The sequence below is a fragment of the Agelaius phoeniceus genome, chromosome 11, assembly GCF_051311805.1.
Source record: "Agelaius phoeniceus isolate bAgePho1 chromosome 11, bAgePho1.hap1, whole genome shotgun sequence".
Taxonomy (NCBI): domain Eukaryota; kingdom Metazoa; phylum Chordata; class Aves; order Passeriformes; family Icteridae; genus Agelaius; species Agelaius phoeniceus.
The window spans coordinates 23,336,833-23,354,019 of NC_135275.1; the positions used below are offsets into that span (position 1 = coordinate 23,336,833).

A 17,187-nucleotide genomic window follows, 5' to 3' on the forward strand; every position below is an offset into this window, starting at 1 on the left:
AATAAAAAATAAAATTAGAAAAATAAAATAAAATGCTTTAAAATAGAAAAATTAAAAATAAAAATTAAATAAAAAATCAAATTAGAAAAAAAAGCTGTAAAAATAAAGCAATTGAAAATAAAAATTAAGTAAAAAATAAATTAAAAAAATGAAAAGCTTTAAAAATAGACAAATTAAAAATAAAAATTAAATAAAAAATAAAATTAGAAAAATTAAATAAAAAGCTTTAAAAATAAAAAAATTAAAAATAAAGATTAAACAAAAAATAAAATTAAAAAATAAAATAAAAAGCTTTAAAAATAGAAAAAAAAAATTTAGTAAAAAATCAAATTAGAAAAATAAAATAAAAAGCTGTAAAAATAAAAGAATTAAAAATTAAAATAAATAAAAATAAAATTAAAAAATAAAATAAAAAGCTTTAAAAATTAAAAATTAAAAATAAAAAATAAAATTAGAAAAATAAAATAAAATGCTTTAAAAATAGAAAAATTAAAAATAAAAATTAAATAAAAATCAAATTAGAAAAATAAAATAAAAAGCTGTAAAAATAAAACAATTAAAAATTAAAAATAAATAAAATATAAAATTGAAAAATAAAATAAAATGCTTTAAAAATAGAAAAATTAAAAATAAAAATTAAATAAAAAATCAAATTAGAAAAATAAAATAAAAAGCTGTAAAATAGAAAAAATGAAAATAAAATTTGAATAAAAAATAAAAAGCTTTAAAAATAGAAAAATTAAAAATAAAGATTAAATAAAAAATAAAATTAAAAAATAAAAAGCTTTAGAAATAGAAAAATTAAAAATAAAGATTAAATAAAAAATAAAATTAAAAAACTAAAATTAATTAAAAATAAATGAAAAACAAAATAAAAACCATAAAAGTTCCATAAAGTGTAGTGCCGTAAAGCGCGACTGTCGTAAAAGGTGCCGTAAAGCGCGACTGTCGTAAAATTGCCGTAAAGCGCGACTGTCGTAAAAGGTGCCGTAAAGCGCGACTGTCGTAAAAGGTGCCGTAAAGCGCGACTGTCGTAAAACTGCCGTAAAGCGCGACTGTCGTAAAACTGCCGTAAAGCGCGACTGTCGTAAAAGGTGCCGTAAAGCGCGACTGTCGTAAAACTGCCGTAAAGCGCGACTGTCGTAAAACTGCCGTAAAGCGCGACTGTCGTAAAAGGTGCCGTAAAGCGCGACTGTCGTAAAAGGTGCCGTAAAGCGCGACTGTCGTAAAACTGCCGTAAATCGCGACTGTCGTAAAAGGTGCCGTAAAGCGCGACTGTCGTAAAACTGCCGTAAAGCGCGACTGTCGTAAAACTGCCGTAAAGCGCGACTGTCGTAAAAGGTGCCGTAAAGCGCGACTGTCGTAAAACTGCCGTAAAGCGCGACTGTCGTAAAAGGTGCCGTAAAGCGCGACTGTCGTAAAAGGTGCCGTAAAGCGCGACTGTCGTAAAACTGCCGTAAAGCGCGACTGTCGTAAAAGGTGCCGTAAAGCGCGACCGTCGTAAAACTGCTGTAAAGCGGACTGTCGCAAAAGGTGCATTTTTACGACGGTCGCGCTTTACGACACGACCTTTTATGGAACTTTTACGGTACTTTACAGCACTTTATGGATTTTATTTTGTTTTTTATTAATTTTTAATTTTTTTTTTAATTTAATTTTTATCTTTTATTTTTAGTTTTAATTTTTCTATTTTTCAAACTTTTTATTTTATTTTTATCTTTTATTTTTAGTTTTAATTTTTCTATTTTTCAAGCTTTTTATTTTTTTATGTTAATTTTCTTTTTTATTTAATTTTTGTTTTAATTTTTCTATTTTTAAAGCATTTATTTTATTTTTTAAATTTTCTTTTTTATTGAATTTTTAGTTTTAATTTTTCTATTTTTAAAGCTTTTTATTTTTTTATGTTAATTTTCTTTTTTATTTAATTTTTGTTTTAATTTTTCTATTTTTAAAGCATTTATTTTATTTTTTAAATTTTCTTTTTTATTGAATTTTTAGTTTTAATTTTTCTATTTTTAAAGCTTTTTATTTTTTTATTTTTATCTTAATTTTTGTTTTGATTTTTTTATTTTTAAAGCATTTATTTTTTTATTTTCTATTTAATTTTTATTTTTGATTTATCTATTTTTAAAGCTTTTTATTTTATTTTTTAATTTTATTTTTTATTTAATTTTAGTTTTTAATTTTTCCATTTTTAAAGCATTTATTTTATTTTTTTAATTTTATTTTTTATTTAATTTTTAGTTTTCATTTTTCTATTTTTAAAGCTTTTTATTTTTTATTTTTATTTTTATCCTTATTTTTGTTTTGATTTTTTTATTTTTAAAGCATTTATTTTTTTATTTTCTATTTAATTTTTATTTTTGATTTATCTATTTTTAAAGCTTTTTATTTTATTTTTTAATTTTATTTTTTATTTAATTTTAATTTTTAATTTTTCCATTTTTAAAGAATTTATTTTATTTTTTTAATTTTATTTTTTATTTAATTTTTAGTTTTCATTTTTTACTTACAAAATATTTATTTTATTTTTTAATTTTATTTTTTATTTAATTTTAATTTTTATTTTTTCCATTTTTAAAGCATTTATTTAATTTTTTTATTTTTTATTTAATTTTTAGTTTTAATTTTTTACTTACAAAATATTTATTTTATTTTTTAATTTTATTTTTTATTTCATTTTTATTTTTGCTTTATCTATTTTTAAAGCATTTATTTTATTTTTTTTTAATTTTTAGTTTTGATTTTTTTTGTTTTTAAAGCATTTATTTTATTTTTTTAATTTTATTTTTATCTTAAATTTTAGTTTTGATTTTTTTATTTTTAAAGCATTTATTTTATTACTTTTAATTTATTTTTTATTTTTGATTTTTCTATTTTTAAAGCTTTTTATTTTATTTTTTAATTTTATTTTTTATTTAATTTTTATTTTTAATTTTTTTATTTTTAAAGCATTTATTTTATTTTTTTAATTTTATTTTTTATTTTATTTTTAGTTTTAATTTTTTATTTTTAAACTATTTATTTTTATTTTTTATTTTTTTATTTCATTTTTATTTTTTGCTTTTTCTATTTTTAAAGCATTTATTTTTTAAATTTTATTTTTTATTTAATTTTTAGTTTTGATTCTTCTATTTTTAAAGTTTTTTTTTTAATTTTTACTTTTAATTTTTTTCTTTTTTTCTTTTTTCTTTTTTTTTCTTTTCTTTTTAATTTTTAAAGCTTTTTATTTTATTTTATTTTATTTGTCCAGACCAACTCAAGCTGGTGATTGTGGTGGTGTTTGAGGGTCTTGCAGTTACCCCGATTAATAGGTGGTAGAGATGATATTTGGAGGCCACAGTGTTACAGGTAGGGGTTAAACAGTTTTTTAGGGTCTTTCAGGTGATTTTTCAGGGATTTTTAGGGATTTTTTAGGGTTTTTTTTGCAGGAGTTTTTTAGGAATTCTCTGGAAATGTTTAGGATACCTTTAGGGCTTTTTCAGAGCTTTTAAAATAATTTTTTAATGACTGTCTTATCAGGGCGCCCCAGCCACCCAAGGCACCCCGTGCCGGTGCCGCGGCGCTCCAGCCCAGCCTCCCATCTCCACGGCCCCGCCGCCACCCCCCACTGCTTTCACCGCAGCTCTGGTACAGCCCGGTCCCGGTTCCGAGCCGCTGCGTGCCGCTGTCCGGCCACAGCCGGCATCCCTGTGCCCTGTCACGCCACTTCTGCCGCCACTGCGTCTATACACGGCAGCACAGCAGGGGAAAACTGCAGCACCTTGCATGTATCCTTCCACGTCTCTCCTTCTGCTGGCACCGAGAGATCCCTCCGCAGTGCAGCGCGTAACCGTGCACAACCGATACCTGATGTGCCTCCGTGTTTTCGCCTTCACACTCCTAGCACCCAGTGGGACTACTTTGTGTCACGATTCGTCTGCACAGCCACATCCATGCACACAAACCGTGCGACGAGGAGGAGGAGGGTGGAATATGAGAGCTGCTTTAATAAATGTAGGACAGACAGAATTATTTTGCCCCTGCAAATGCCAACCCTTTGATCCCAACGCAAAAGAATTTCGATAAATAACCGTTCCCAAATAGCTCCAGAGTCCCCCCAGTGTTTGGGACAGATTTCTCGACCCAAAATGAGACAGTAAATCCTCAAAATTCGCCAGCATTAATGCCAAAGTTAGAAAACTCACAACAATCTTTTGATAATTTTCAACTAACAGACTGGTTTGAAAAACGCCAGTCACTTGTTTTTGAAATTTTTGAAAGTTTAATAGTAATAAAATGGTTATAAAAATAGTAATACAATCAGAGTAATAATAATTTGGACAATTTGAATTAGGACAATCTGAGATAACAAAAACAAAGAGTTACGGACGTCCGGGTACCTTTTTCTGGGCAGCACGGGCCCGAAAAAGGACCCCCATTAACAAAGGATTAACCCTTAAAAGCAATAGCCTGTTGCATAGTCATACACTTCATACATGATGCATAAATTCCATTCAAATACAGGATTCTGTCTGCTCATCATCAGCTTCTTCCTTCTAATCCTAACAGTGCCTTGGAGGCGGGGAGAAGTTCGTTTCTTCTGATAAGAGGGCAATAAATTCTGTTTCTCTGAAAGAATCAGGTGTCCTGTGGCCGCTATCTTACTGCAAGTCCTTTCTTTACAAAAAGTATCTTACATAGCATCGTTTCTATTTTAACAGTTTTTGTAACCTATAACTATATTTAACACACTACTTAAGAGAATTAATACAGCATTACTTTCTAACACAACACATATAATATTCATTTTATTATTTCTGAAAAGCCAATCATAAAATACATGCATTTTTCACAATCCCCACTCCTATTCTTTGTAAATCATTTGGCTTGAGCAATATTTCTTATCTACTTGCATCTTCTGGACTATGCTGGCAAAATAAAACAGGGGATTACACAAGGAAGAAATATAAAAACAGTTGTAACACATAAAATGAAAGATCCTAATTTCTTCTAATACATTACCCTACCAGCCAGGTTTTAACATTGTTTTCTAATTTTTGGACTGGTACCTCGGTTATTATATGCATATATATATTTTTTTCTTCTTTGATTTCTTTTGCTTTTTCTAGAATGACTTTTCTGTGCTCATCAATTTTCAACAATCTGATATATTAAACTTTCCACAAACACCCCCTTCTTTGGCCAATATATAGTCTAAAGCCAACCTATTCTGATACACTACAGGTTTTGTTTGGCTTAGCTGACTTGATAATAACTCTAAGCCTGGGCGCCTCCATTTGCTATCATTTCCATAACTGCTTGGAGTCTTGTAATACGACTCAATAGATAATTTGGGGTCAATACAGAGTTAAGTTGCTGTGCTGGTTTTACCTTTTTGTTTATTATTTGTTTTTTTTACCAAATCTTGAACCGTATCTTCAAGATTAAATTTAAAACAAATCCATCTCTCTCCTTTTAGACATTCAATTCCAAATCTATTACCACATTTTCCTAAGTTTCTTGTAATCCAATAATTTATTCCGTTTTGCCTACAGGTTCTTAATTTGGATGGGTTATAACAGTGGCTGTTGACATAGGTGTGTGTAATTAAAGAGGAACTTTGGTTTCTTTCCACGTGATGCTTTCTGTAGCATTTGTGACACGATCTTGCTGGTATCCCGAAAGGGAAAAGAGAACAAATGAGTGCCAGAAACAGGAATAGCAGAGGTCCAGTATGCCTTATACTCCCATCTCCCAGGCCTGTGAGGTTGCAATCCACAGCAGGTGTATTTGATCTTCTCGGTGCCAAAATACAGAGGCCAATCTGGTCGTGCCCTCTATTTCCTTGTCACTTTCTCTTAAGTAATTTCCAGGCAAATTGGTTTGGACACCCTTTAACTGTGGTCTCTTACCGTTCTTCAGGTATCTCTCATTCACCAGGCACTAGTAATTCCCATCCACAAAGCTAAGTTATTACTTTAACACTTTTTGCAATAAGAGCATAAATGTTGTGAACTACAATACTAATTATTCTCACAATTCAAGCATTTACTTATAACCCAGCTAGCACGTCCAGTATTGGAATGAATCAAATAAAGTTTACTGATGGAAATGGTAATTCCCCTTCTCCCCTGTACAATTCTCAGGCTAAGGTCAGAACACAAAAACAGTCTTCATCCTTCTATCTGGAGTATTCCTCCCCTAAGGAGATGTTCAGGCAGTGCTTGAAACCAGTGGTATAAGCATTGTCTTACTTCTGAATTCAGTGTTATTCTTTGTACATTTCTTGGATCATTTGGCTTTTCCAAACTATTACCACTCAGTCCCCATTGGAAAGTCAGTTTGGTATCACCCGGTTTAAATGTGATAGTCCATTGATTCTGCTGGCATGAATTCACCCTTTTTCCGTGATTCTGATTGCTGCTTCGGTAGTACCTGGATAGGACTTCTTAATAGCATAGTAATAAAAGTAAGATAATACTGCATTAACTTTTACCATTCACTTTTCTTCCAAACTTTCTGGGTTTAGCTAGAAGCTTTTTCCACAGCAGCCTCTTCTTCTTCTATCCAGCTGTGCTAATAGCTGCAGAGGCAAGTTCTTCTTTTTGTGAGTTACAGTTAGTTAAATAAGAAAAGCTAGACCAATTTTAACACTAGATGTATCACATCTATTGCTTTTTACTTTTTGGGCAGCATTTAATTGTTTTAACCTTACAAACCCATTCTTCAGGAAAAAAAAAACAAAAACCAAAAAACTTCTTTTTAACAGTAAAACAAAACACACAAAAGAAAAGACCAAAAACCTTCTTACTTAAGAAAAACAAACCACTTTGTGAGGTTTGGAGAGTCAGCAATCTCTGCTTTGATTTTATCTTTTAGTGCTAGCCCCCCTCCCGCTCTTTTCACAGCCTTGCTGTCAATGCCGTGCTGCCACTTCGCTGCAGGGCCGGAGCAGGGGAGAACAGCCAGGGGCATGGGGACCCTGGGGGCAGCCTTGGGTCCCTTTTGCCCTCTCTCTCTCTTCTTCTCTCTCTTTCTCTTTCCTTCTCTGTCTCGGCCCACTTACCGGGGCCGACGCAGCCATCCTCGACTCGGGACCCCGACAGTCTGGGAGCCACCCCGGCAAACCCGTGTGTCCCCTGCTGCCAGCACCGCCGCCGGGTCACCTCCACGGATCGGTGCCTGCCGCAGCCCCCGAGACCCCGCCGCTCGCAGGGAGCGGTCAGACACCTCCCAACCTTGACAACCCCAAACCTGGCGTCCCCAGGTGCTCCTGACACTCTTTTCCTTTCTCTAGTCAACTTCTCCTCTTTTCCCTTCAAGGAGAGCCCATTCTGCTAAACCCTTTCTGGACCTCAGTTCGGCATTGAATAACCTCCTAACAACTGTGTGTTAAGACACTTCCCTGCCTTTCATGCAAAAAACCCGCATTCACACTTCTGCTCTCTTCTAGCACCAAGATGTCATCACTTCACATTCTAACATCTCAGAGTTTGCTAACCACCTCCCTACTTCAACTTCTCTCTTTCTTCTCTTCTTACCTGTTTTTTTGGTTTTGTTTTTTGTTTTTTTTTTTTTTTTTTTATTCAACACACCTCAGATGGTATGAAGTGAACCTAACTAAATTACTTCCAAAAGTAGGCTTACAACTTTATTTTACTAGGATTGCAGTAGCTGTTAAATACCTACTGGCTAGCTGTGGCTTACTGAGTCTAACATCTTTGATATATAAGCTACTAGATATTTTTTTACTCTTCCTTACTCTTGAATTAAAATTTTATGAGCTACTCCATTTTCTGTATTTATGTATAAATGATAAAGGATTTTTCTAACAAAGGTAAGCTTAAAGCTGGTACTTAGGCTAGTTTTAACTTAACTCTTTTAATTTAACAATATCTTCTTTGGTCTGTTTTACATCATCTCCTTCTGTCAATTTTTTTCATACACGAATTTTGCTACTTGTGCGTACCCCTCAATCTATAATCTATAATATTTCAATAATCTAGGTAATTTTCTGATCTCTCTCTTTGAAGAGGGAGGGAGAATGAATAAAATTCTTGCAATTTTCTCATGGTTGGTTTTCTAGCTACTTTTATTTATTAAGTGTCTAAGATATTTTACCACTGGGTAGTGAGTCTGAGTTCTTTTATTAACCTCCCTTTAATCTTATACTGGTCTATAACTCCCATCAGACTTTACTGGGGGAAAAGGGATATTGTGAGGAGACATACAAGGTTCTAATGCCCCATCCTTTATTAGTCCTTCTATTACCGGCTTCAAATCTTCCCGTCCTTCTAAAGATACAGGATACTGACGTACACGTACGGGACAATCTTCTCTCCCAATTGTAACCCTTATGGGGTCAATATTTAATCCTCCCCTATTTCCTTCTCCAGCCCAAACTTCTTTGTTGATTTTTTTTTCTTCATCCTCTTGGCCTAATTTTAAAACTCTAGCTGTCATTTTCCCATTTTCTGATATAACTCCTATTCTTAATTGCACTTGTAAGACTCTTCCCAATAAATTGCTACCTGCCCCTGGGACCAATAAGACATCTCCCATCCAAATTTTAGTTTCTTCCCTCAATTACTACATCTTTAATGAGCAGAAATGTAAAACTTTCTCTTTTTGCCCCTGTTACTTTCACTATATGTTTGCTCACACTGTAACTTTTTGGAATATTTAACAGGCAGGTTCTCTCTGCCCCTGTGTCTATTACAAATTCCAATTCTTCTTCTTGGGGACCCACTTTTAAAGTTATCACAGGCTCCAGATGGTATTTGTCCCCCCCAAAAAATTAGAGCTTATGACCTCCCTATTCCTCCTCTGTGCCCATCTCTTTAAAGATTTTCAGATCTTCCACTTACTTAGGACCATTTTCCTATTTCTCTTAAGTTTATCTATTTAGCTGACGTTTCTTCTTTCCCCTCTAAAAGCTGTCCCTTAAAAACTCTTTTTTTCCCTGCATTTCGCCTTTGATATGCTGTCTCATTTATTCCTTTGATTATGTAATTACGATAATTATTCACGTGTTTACTCCCCTCATTATTTTTACCCCACTCAGGAGGTACGGTTGGCATTTTGTCTTCTCTGGGGGTCCCCACAGATTATCTTTTTTCCTAAGCTTTTATTTCAGCTGCTCTGATTAATTGCCTTTCTTCCCGAGAAAAATATTATTTTCATTACAGACCTCATCTCTTCTCAAATATAAATGTTTGGACCTAAAAATTGGTCTAATTGTTCAGCTATGCCTATGGGATCCTCCAAATATCCCTTTTATTTATTTCTTAAAATTTCAGACCTCAGACGAAGTCAAAGGAGCATTTACAAACCCTGGTCCGCCCCCTCCTATGGGAACCTCTTTTAATGGAAATAGACCAATCCCTTTATCCCATTCTTTTTGGATTTTTATCTTCTATAGCTTTTCTCCCGTATTTTTAGGAAGAATCAGGAGAGGGCTTTCTTTTACCTGAACTTTTAGTGTTTCCTTAAAGTGATTCCTTTAGAGAGTTCCCCTGAGCAGCCGGAGCTGTGGTTACCAAGGGAACGGAGCTCAGGGCAGGACGGGGGAACTCGGCACAGCTCAGGGTCTGGATGCTCCAAAGGCGGGGTCTGCAGCCGGGATCGCCCAGGGGCTGTTCCGGTGCAGACCGAGCTGGAGCGTGGATCGGCCCCACGTGGCTCACGGCGGCTGATCCGGCAGAGACAAAGCCGGCGACTGACCCCGGCTGCAGCGGCGGGAGCCGAGCAGAGTCAGGGCAGCCGGGGATGGGACAGACGGGACCCCCCCTCGGTGCGGTCAGCGCGGTACCCACGGTGCACACGGCAGGACGGACCCCCCGCCCCTTCCGCCGGCACGGCCAGCGGAGCGGCCGCGGGCCAGGCGGCCGGGACCGGGACAGACGGACCGGGACAGACGGACCGGGCCGGAGCCGGCACAGGGGCTGGGGCAGCCGCGAACGAGTGGGGGAACAAACGGGAATGGATGAGGTAATATTTCTATAAGCAAGATTGAAATGAAAGCGAGCTTTGAGATCCCTCAGTTACTGAACAACAGGAAAACAATGGTGTGGCCAGCTGAAGGTAATCCCCTTTGATGAAACAACACCCTCTGCCTGCAGACAGCTCCAAGGGACCGAGCAGACCCTACCAGCTTGGCAGAAGGGGTCCAAAGAGGAGCTTTTAGGGTTTAAAATGTAACACGGTATGGTAATGTAGTGATTCTTATAGGCTATAGGATTTGTGTATTGTACTAGATTGGTTAGTGAGAAGTAGAATATTCAACACAGAAGATGATTTATTGTATTGTAATGGGAACTTCACTCTCTTGACCTTTTACTCACTTACCCCTTTTTACTCTCCTATGCTTTTGCTCTCTTACCTTTTTATGCTCTTACCCTCTCATCCTCTCAACCCCTCTCTTCTCTCAGGCCTGCTCTGAGCTGTGGCTGGCAGCTCCCAGCAGGCCCCTGCACCCAGGCCCTTTGCAATAAACCCCAAGTTCCACGACCTGGCTTCAGAGATCTCTCGTCTCCGTCCGTCCCGACTGTGCTACCCCCTGATGCTCGTACAGGTAGAAACTCACTCACTAGCAAGGAAAAATCCTTCCAAAGCATTTTTTCTATTTTTATCCTCCAAGTGTCCAACTTCTTTTGCTAAATTTCTACAGATTGGAGTTCAAATTACCATTTCTGACCAGTGCAGAGACAAATGATGAAACATTCCTGAGTTATTCTTACTCTTCATCTTATGGAAGTAGCCAGCACTCAATTTGCATGATCTAACCAAAGTAGACATTTCACAGAAAAGCACTTTCTATAGCAATATTGAAAAACTATAGATTGAGGTAAAACTATCAAGTTTCTGCCCTCACTGGTGGAAAGTCACATGTTGTTTGAAGAGCATCCCACTGAATTTTCTAACGATGTGTAAGTGTGTCATCTGGACCACAGGAGATAAAGCAGGGTTAAAACACTGAGCAAAACTGAAGTTAACAAACACAAGGTTCATCAACCTTGCAATAGAAGCTTGCAGAAACCTTTCAAGGCTTATCCAATAAAACCCTGTGGCACTTTGTTCTTCCCCCTCCTCCCAAATCTCCATCCGTCTGAGCCAACATCAGCAGGAAATTTTGCACCGGAAGCTTGCCAGATAAAATAGCTATATCATCTGCCATTAGTTTTAGAGAGTTATTTAAAAATAGATTAAAAATTATATATTATTTTTTAGCTGTGTCCTAAGTTAGGGATGGGCCAAGTCTTGTGTCTTTGTCTCACAGAAAGGTGGTTCATGTGTCCTTTAATATCATATGTGCAAATATTTCCAATCTGCATTCTGCCTTATCAGAAGGCTAATTACTTTATTATACTATATTACATTACATCTAAACTGAATCTGCCAAGTACTCAACCCCGCACACACCACACACTACTCGTGACTGTCACCCAACAGTCCTGACACACACACACACTTGGCCCTGACAGGCCAAGGAAACAAAACACCATCACTTTGGGTGAACAATCTCCACGTTGCATTCTACTTCGGCACAAAGGCACAGAAAATGAGATAAGAATTGTTTTTCCTTCCTCTGAGGTTCAGAGAATGTGAATCCCAGAAATATTCTTGGGAAGAATTGTGCCTTGCTTTGCTCTGTGAAGAGAAATGGGGTGACAGGTGCACCCTTGCCTCCAGGGCAAAGAATCACGGAATGGTTTGGGTGAGAAGGGACGTTGAGGTTTATCTTTGATTTATCCAACACTTCAACAGGCAAGAGGGGGCTCATCTGCTTCAGAGCTGCTTGCTTTTCTCACACCTTTCACAAGCAAAGCCTGAAGCAAACCCTCCCAAGTTGCCCTATCGACCAGGGGACCCCTCAGCACTCGGTGACACTGCCAGCAAAACCTCAAACTTTTACTCACACAGGGACGAGGCCGTGCACTCAGTTGTAACCCAGATTCTCTTTTTCCAGCAGTAGCCTCGAACTTCCTTTGTTCTCTCTGCAGGCCTTTTTGCAAGCACACCAATTAACAGACTACACAAGTTTCACCAGCAGACTTCAGCTAAATCCAAAATTGGTTTCTACCCTGAGTAAAATTTCCAACCCCCTGTCTCACCTGTGATGTTTGGAGATCAAAGGTCCTGGGCAGGGTGCAGGCCCATGGACACAAATGCCATCCCTTTTCCAAGGGAAACAAAATTCATCACCCCAGTTTCCTTACATCAGTTTGCCAAAGACGTTCACCGCTCCCAGGTCACTCAGAGTTCTCGTTGGCTGCAGACTCGGTCTTGGAATTATGGAGTTACGCTTCGTCCTAACACTTATCTCCTCACCTCAGCCCCCTGCTGCTGCGTCCCCTTCTCCACCCCTAACCCTACTCTGTTTTCCAGCCCGCCCTTAACCCGTCCCACCACACTTCCCGCTCCATCCGTTACTTCACCCACCGCCCACCCGTGAGTCCCCTGCAGCAGCATGCAGGAGCCCGAACCCTCGGAGGACGGCGCAGCTCTCGCAGCAGGACAACACCCAAGCGAGACAGGCAGGGACAATGTCTGTGGGCTGCAGGGTGTCACAAGGGGCTGCGGGCTGAGGGGAGGGGGCTGGAGGGTGACACAGAGGATGGGGGGAGCTGAGAGGCAGAAGGGGGCGTTAGGAGCAACTGGGGGGCTCCAGGGTGGCACAGAGATGCTGAGAGGCTGAAAGCGGGGAGCTTGAGGGTGACAATAAGAGGGTGAGGGGAAGCAGATGCCTTGAGGGGCAAAGTGGGGGCTGCTTGAGGGTGACAGGTGAACCACCCCTCACACCACCCCTAACCTTACCCTAAAAACCACCCCTAACCAGGTGGAGAGTGCACGGTGGAGGCCAGGGGGCCAAGGGACAATGTCAGAGGTCTCGGGGTGGCACACAGACATTGCGGGCTGAGGGGCAAGGAGGGGGAGGCTTGACAGATGGAGAGCTCACACCGAGGGTTAGGGGTACAAAAGACACAGGGTAGCAGGTAGGGTTAGGGTACAGGTGCAGCAGCCCTCAACCCAACCCCAAGGTCACCCTAAAGAGCACCCCTAGGACCCCAGTTTTCCCCAACAGCAGCACAAGGCAGTAACCCCAATGCTGGGACAGCCCCAGAACTCTCCCAGCAGCTGCAGGCAGCAACCCTAATAAACAGGTAGCAATGATGTTTGTGGTCTAGAGAGTGACAGGTAGAAGTTGGGTGCTGAGCAGTTTTTTTAGGGGTTTTTTTAGGGTTTTTCTCATGGCTTTAAAAGGATATTTTAGGGCTTTTTTTGAGGAGTTTTCCAGGAATTTTCTGGTAATATTTAGGATACTTTTAGGGCTTTTTCAGGGCTTTTAAAAGATTTTGTTAGGGTATTTTAAGGGCTTTCTTAGTACTTTTAAGACTTGTTTGGGGGGGGATTTGGGTGTTCTTGGGGTTTTTTTAGGACTATTGAGGGTATGTGGAGGACTTTTTAGGGCTAGGGTATTTTTAGGGTTTTTGAGGAAATTTTTAGGTTTTTTAGGATCTTATCAGGGCATTTTAAGGATTTTGGGGTATTTTTGAGCTCTTTTTGGACTATTTAGGGTATATTTAGGGATTTCTAAAGGTTCTTTGGGGATTTTTAGGGGTTTTTTAAAAGTAGGATATTTCCAGTGTATTCTAACAGCATTCTGAGGCTGTTTTTAGGTTTTCATGGGGTTTTTAGGACATTTTGAAGATTAGGAGGTTTTCAGGGAATTTTTAGGTTTTTTTAGGGTCTTTTCATGGCACAACACATGGAGGCTGAGGGCCAGCTTGAGGGGCACTGTGGGGGCTTGAGGGTGACAGAGGCTGGGAGCTGAGGGAGGAACAGGGAGAGGGGACAGCGGGTGACACACAGAGATGCTGAGGGTGGCAGGGGCAGCTGTAGGATGACACAGAGAAGCTGGGGGCTGAGGGGCAAAGGAGAGGGGTCAAGGGTGACACACAGGAGCTGAGGGCTGGGGGGGCAGAGGGACCAGTTGAGGGGTAAAGGGACAGGGCTTGAGGGCTGGACAGTCCAGGGGAGATCAGGGGTGCACGGTACAGCTGTGCCACCCCTCACCCCAGCCCTAACCTCAGCCTAAGCAGCCCCCCTGAAAACAGCCTTTTCCCCCAACAGCAGCACAACACAGCAACCCTAACAGCGAGACCAGACAGCAACCCTCACACAGCAGCGCAATGACAGAACCCTCAGAGGACAACAGACACACTGCAGAAAGGTAGGGACGACATCCGTGGGCTAGACAGCAAGAGGTAGAGTTTGGAGACTGAGCATGTCTTTTTGAGTTTTTTTTTTCCAGGACTTTTAAAGGTATTTAGGGGATTTTGGAAGGGACTTTTCTGGGACTACTTAGGGTGCTGTTGGGGCTTTTTCAAAGCCATTTTATGAGTCTTTAGCATATTTGGAAGATTATGGTCAGGGTCAGAGAAAACACCCTCCGAAAAGGCAGAGTTTTAGGACTGCAGTGGAATGCTTTAGAAAGGGGCCAGCAGTGGCACATCGGGTTGGGTCCCACGCTGCCAGTCCAAAGGTTGTAAGTTTTAGACCCAGCTAAGTTGTTGTGGTTAGGGTTAGATGCTCTCAGCTTTGGTCTGGGAGAACTTCTGCACAGAAAAACTCACCCCCCGCGTTTCCCGACGCCAGTTTGCAGGAGGTGCTCGGCACTGCCAGGGCAGCCCGAGTTCTCGGCGGGGGCAGCTTTGCTCCCGGAGAAATCCTGCACTGGCCCTCTTCCCCGTAAAGCCAAACTCACCCCGCTGCGCGTCGACGTCCGTTCACAGGAGGCACGTGGCCCTCCAAGGGCGGCAAGAGTTCTCGGTGTCGGCAGCCGCAGTCCGTGAGAAATCGTTCTCTGCGGTTTTGGAGGCCGAATTGCAGTTTTGGCCACGGGCACACAGAGAGGAAAGACGGTTAATTTCCTTAGAAAGGAAAGTCTGGCACCCCATGGTTTAAGGGGCAGACGAAGGGCTGTGCAGGGGAAGGAACTCCTCACAGGACCTTTCTTCACCTCAAGCCCCACTCCAAGGTCTAGCAGCCCCCCGTGTGACCAGCTGCTTTCAGAGGGTTACCCAGGCACACCCGCACAGGGAGCTGCTAGTCCAGAGGGGCTAACGGGGGCATCCCAAGGGTCCCTCCAGGAACTACGGTTGGAGCATCCAGCACGGACTAGGGAGCAGCCAGACTCACCTGCACAGAGCAACACTTTGAGAAAATGCCAAGGGAAGAGCCCTTTTGCCAAGGGGCAGCATCCGAGCAGGCCAGGCAGCACGTAGGGTTCCAGGAGAGAGCTTTCAACTTTCCCCTTTTACTGTGTCAGTCCCTCCCCAGGGCCCCCAGACCCTCCACAGCACTCCCAGAAAGGAGAGGGGTTATTAGGAGAAAAAGGGTTTAGAAAAAAGGCAAAAAGCTTCCTTTTCCTTTATTTTTTGTGTTCAAACTGGGAGGGACTCTGCTTCCCCTGCAATTTTAATGGTCTCAGTTGAAAGAATCCCTGCCTTTTCTATGCTGTTTGGGGTGTTAATTGACAGGGAGTCCTCATTTTCTATTATTTTCCAGTTTAAGTAGAAGGGGAAAATATTGAAAATGTTTCTTATGGGTTTGAATTTAGGGTAGCCGGCCACTTTTTGTTGTCCTGAGGCCTAAATTGAGGGAGAAGCCCAGCTATCCCTCCATAAGAGTTTGAACTGAGGGAAAAATCCCTCTTTTTTCATCACTAGAGAGATTTAAAGTGATGAAAACCCCTCTTTTCCCAGTACTTAAGGAGAATAAATCAAAGGGCAGAAGCTATTTATTTGCTATTGTATTAGTTTCAGTAGAGGTAACTGCCCCATTTCCTCTGTTTAAGGGGTGCACTGGAAGGAAGCTCTGCCTTTTTCAGCATTTTAAGGGTTTAAAACTACATTTCAGGGCCCTTCTTTCTGTGCCGTAGGACCAAGTACCTCAGAGCAGGGTGAGCCTGGCAGGCACTTAACCCTTACACTGCCTGGGAAGCTTTTATTTTTCTTATTTTTACTTATAATGTAGATAGGCCTAATTAGAGGTCCCAAGGAGACTTAGACTATTCACATCATAAGCATTCTTCTCCACCCAGCTCAGTCACACGTGAAGTACTACTTAGTAGCCACTAAGGAATAATTATAAGTAAGTTAACAGCAAATTACCCAATTTATCTAGTTATGCTGCCTAAACAGAAAGTTATATTTCTTACCAGTTTTCTACCCTTTTACTCTAAGTAGTTCTTGCAAAAAAGAAAGTGCTGTTATTTTTCTGAAGAGTTTTCTTCTATAACAAGCCCTTTGCTCCCCTTGAATTTGAGTCAGAGGAGCCAAACAGCTGTAGCTTCTCTGAGGGCTTTTATGCCCAGTGGGATTCGCCCCCTCCCTTTTCCTGGGTGCCATGGGAACGAGAGGCGGGCACCATCAGGGGTATATTAACCCCAGCTTTTGCTGAGGGGCTTCATTCCCTCACTGGGCTGTGCTGAGATAAGAGCTCTCCTCTCATTTCAGAGAAGAGCCTCTTTCAGCTTATCTTAGCTTGTTTTCAGTAGGTGCTTCTGGCCATCTAAAGCAACAGAGGCTTTGAAGATCCTGTGAAGAAAACAGCATAGAATACAGGGAGTATTTAAGTTCACAATTTTGGGTTTTGGGTTTAGGGGTGGTAAAGTGCATTTGTAATTTCTGGTTTTGTTTGTATTTTGTTTTGTATTTTTTTTTTAGGAAGAGTGCAGCTTCCAGAGGCTCCAGGTTGTGTCAGCTACAACACTTTTCAGCAGATTCATCATGTCACAAGAGGGATCTGCCCAGTGTCAAAGATAATGTTTGAGATTGAGGCTTCAGGTGAGTTGAGGATTGTGACTAGGAGAGGGAGGCTGAGCAGGTATCCAGTTAGGAGGTATTGTTGGGGGGGGTGGTTTTGAAGGCAGCAGGGTGAGAAAGGGTGATTATTTGAGGCCCCCCCCCCCACCCCAAGGCTTTTTAGAAGCCTAGCAGAGGCATTCACATGTCTTACAGCACACAAGGTCATCCACTGCACTCACAGGAATGCTATTTTACTTTGCCTTTCTCTAACCCATGTGCCACTCATAATAATGGGCATAGCCTTGGAATCAGGATGAAGCTGGAGCCTGAAGGACTCAGGCACACTCAGGAGAGGGCAAGTATCTGACTTGCTGGGATTTGGCCCACATAACTC

The 17,187-nt window shown here is 40.1% G+C and overlaps 1 protein-coding gene across 1 annotated transcript; it reads left to right on the plus strand.

The window, feature by feature from the left end:
• Positions 1 to 9,547: 9,547 nt before the first annotated feature.
• LOC143695039 (uncharacterized) lies at positions 9,548 to 14,197 on the plus strand. Its single transcript, XM_077184752.1, has 2 exons — positions 9,548 to 9,972; positions 14,116 to 14,197. The coding sequence occupies exons 1-2, from the start codon at positions 9,577 to 9,579 to the stop codon at positions 14,176 to 14,178; spliced, it is 459 nt and encodes a 152-aa protein (XP_077040867.1). The 5' UTR covers positions 9,548 to 9,576; the 3' UTR covers positions 14,179 to 14,197.
• The last annotated feature ends 2,990 nt before the right edge of the window (positions 14,198 to 17,187 follow it).

Coding starts and splice junctions, on each gene's coding strand:
- LOC143695039 (XM_077184752.1), top strand. CDS start 9,577: ATGCTCCAAAGGCGGGGTCTGCAGCCGGGATCGCCCAGGGGCTGTTCC. Junction 9,973..14,115: donor AACAAACGGGAATGGATGAG/GTAATATTTCTA, acceptor TTCCCCCAACAG/CAGCACAACACAGCAACCCT.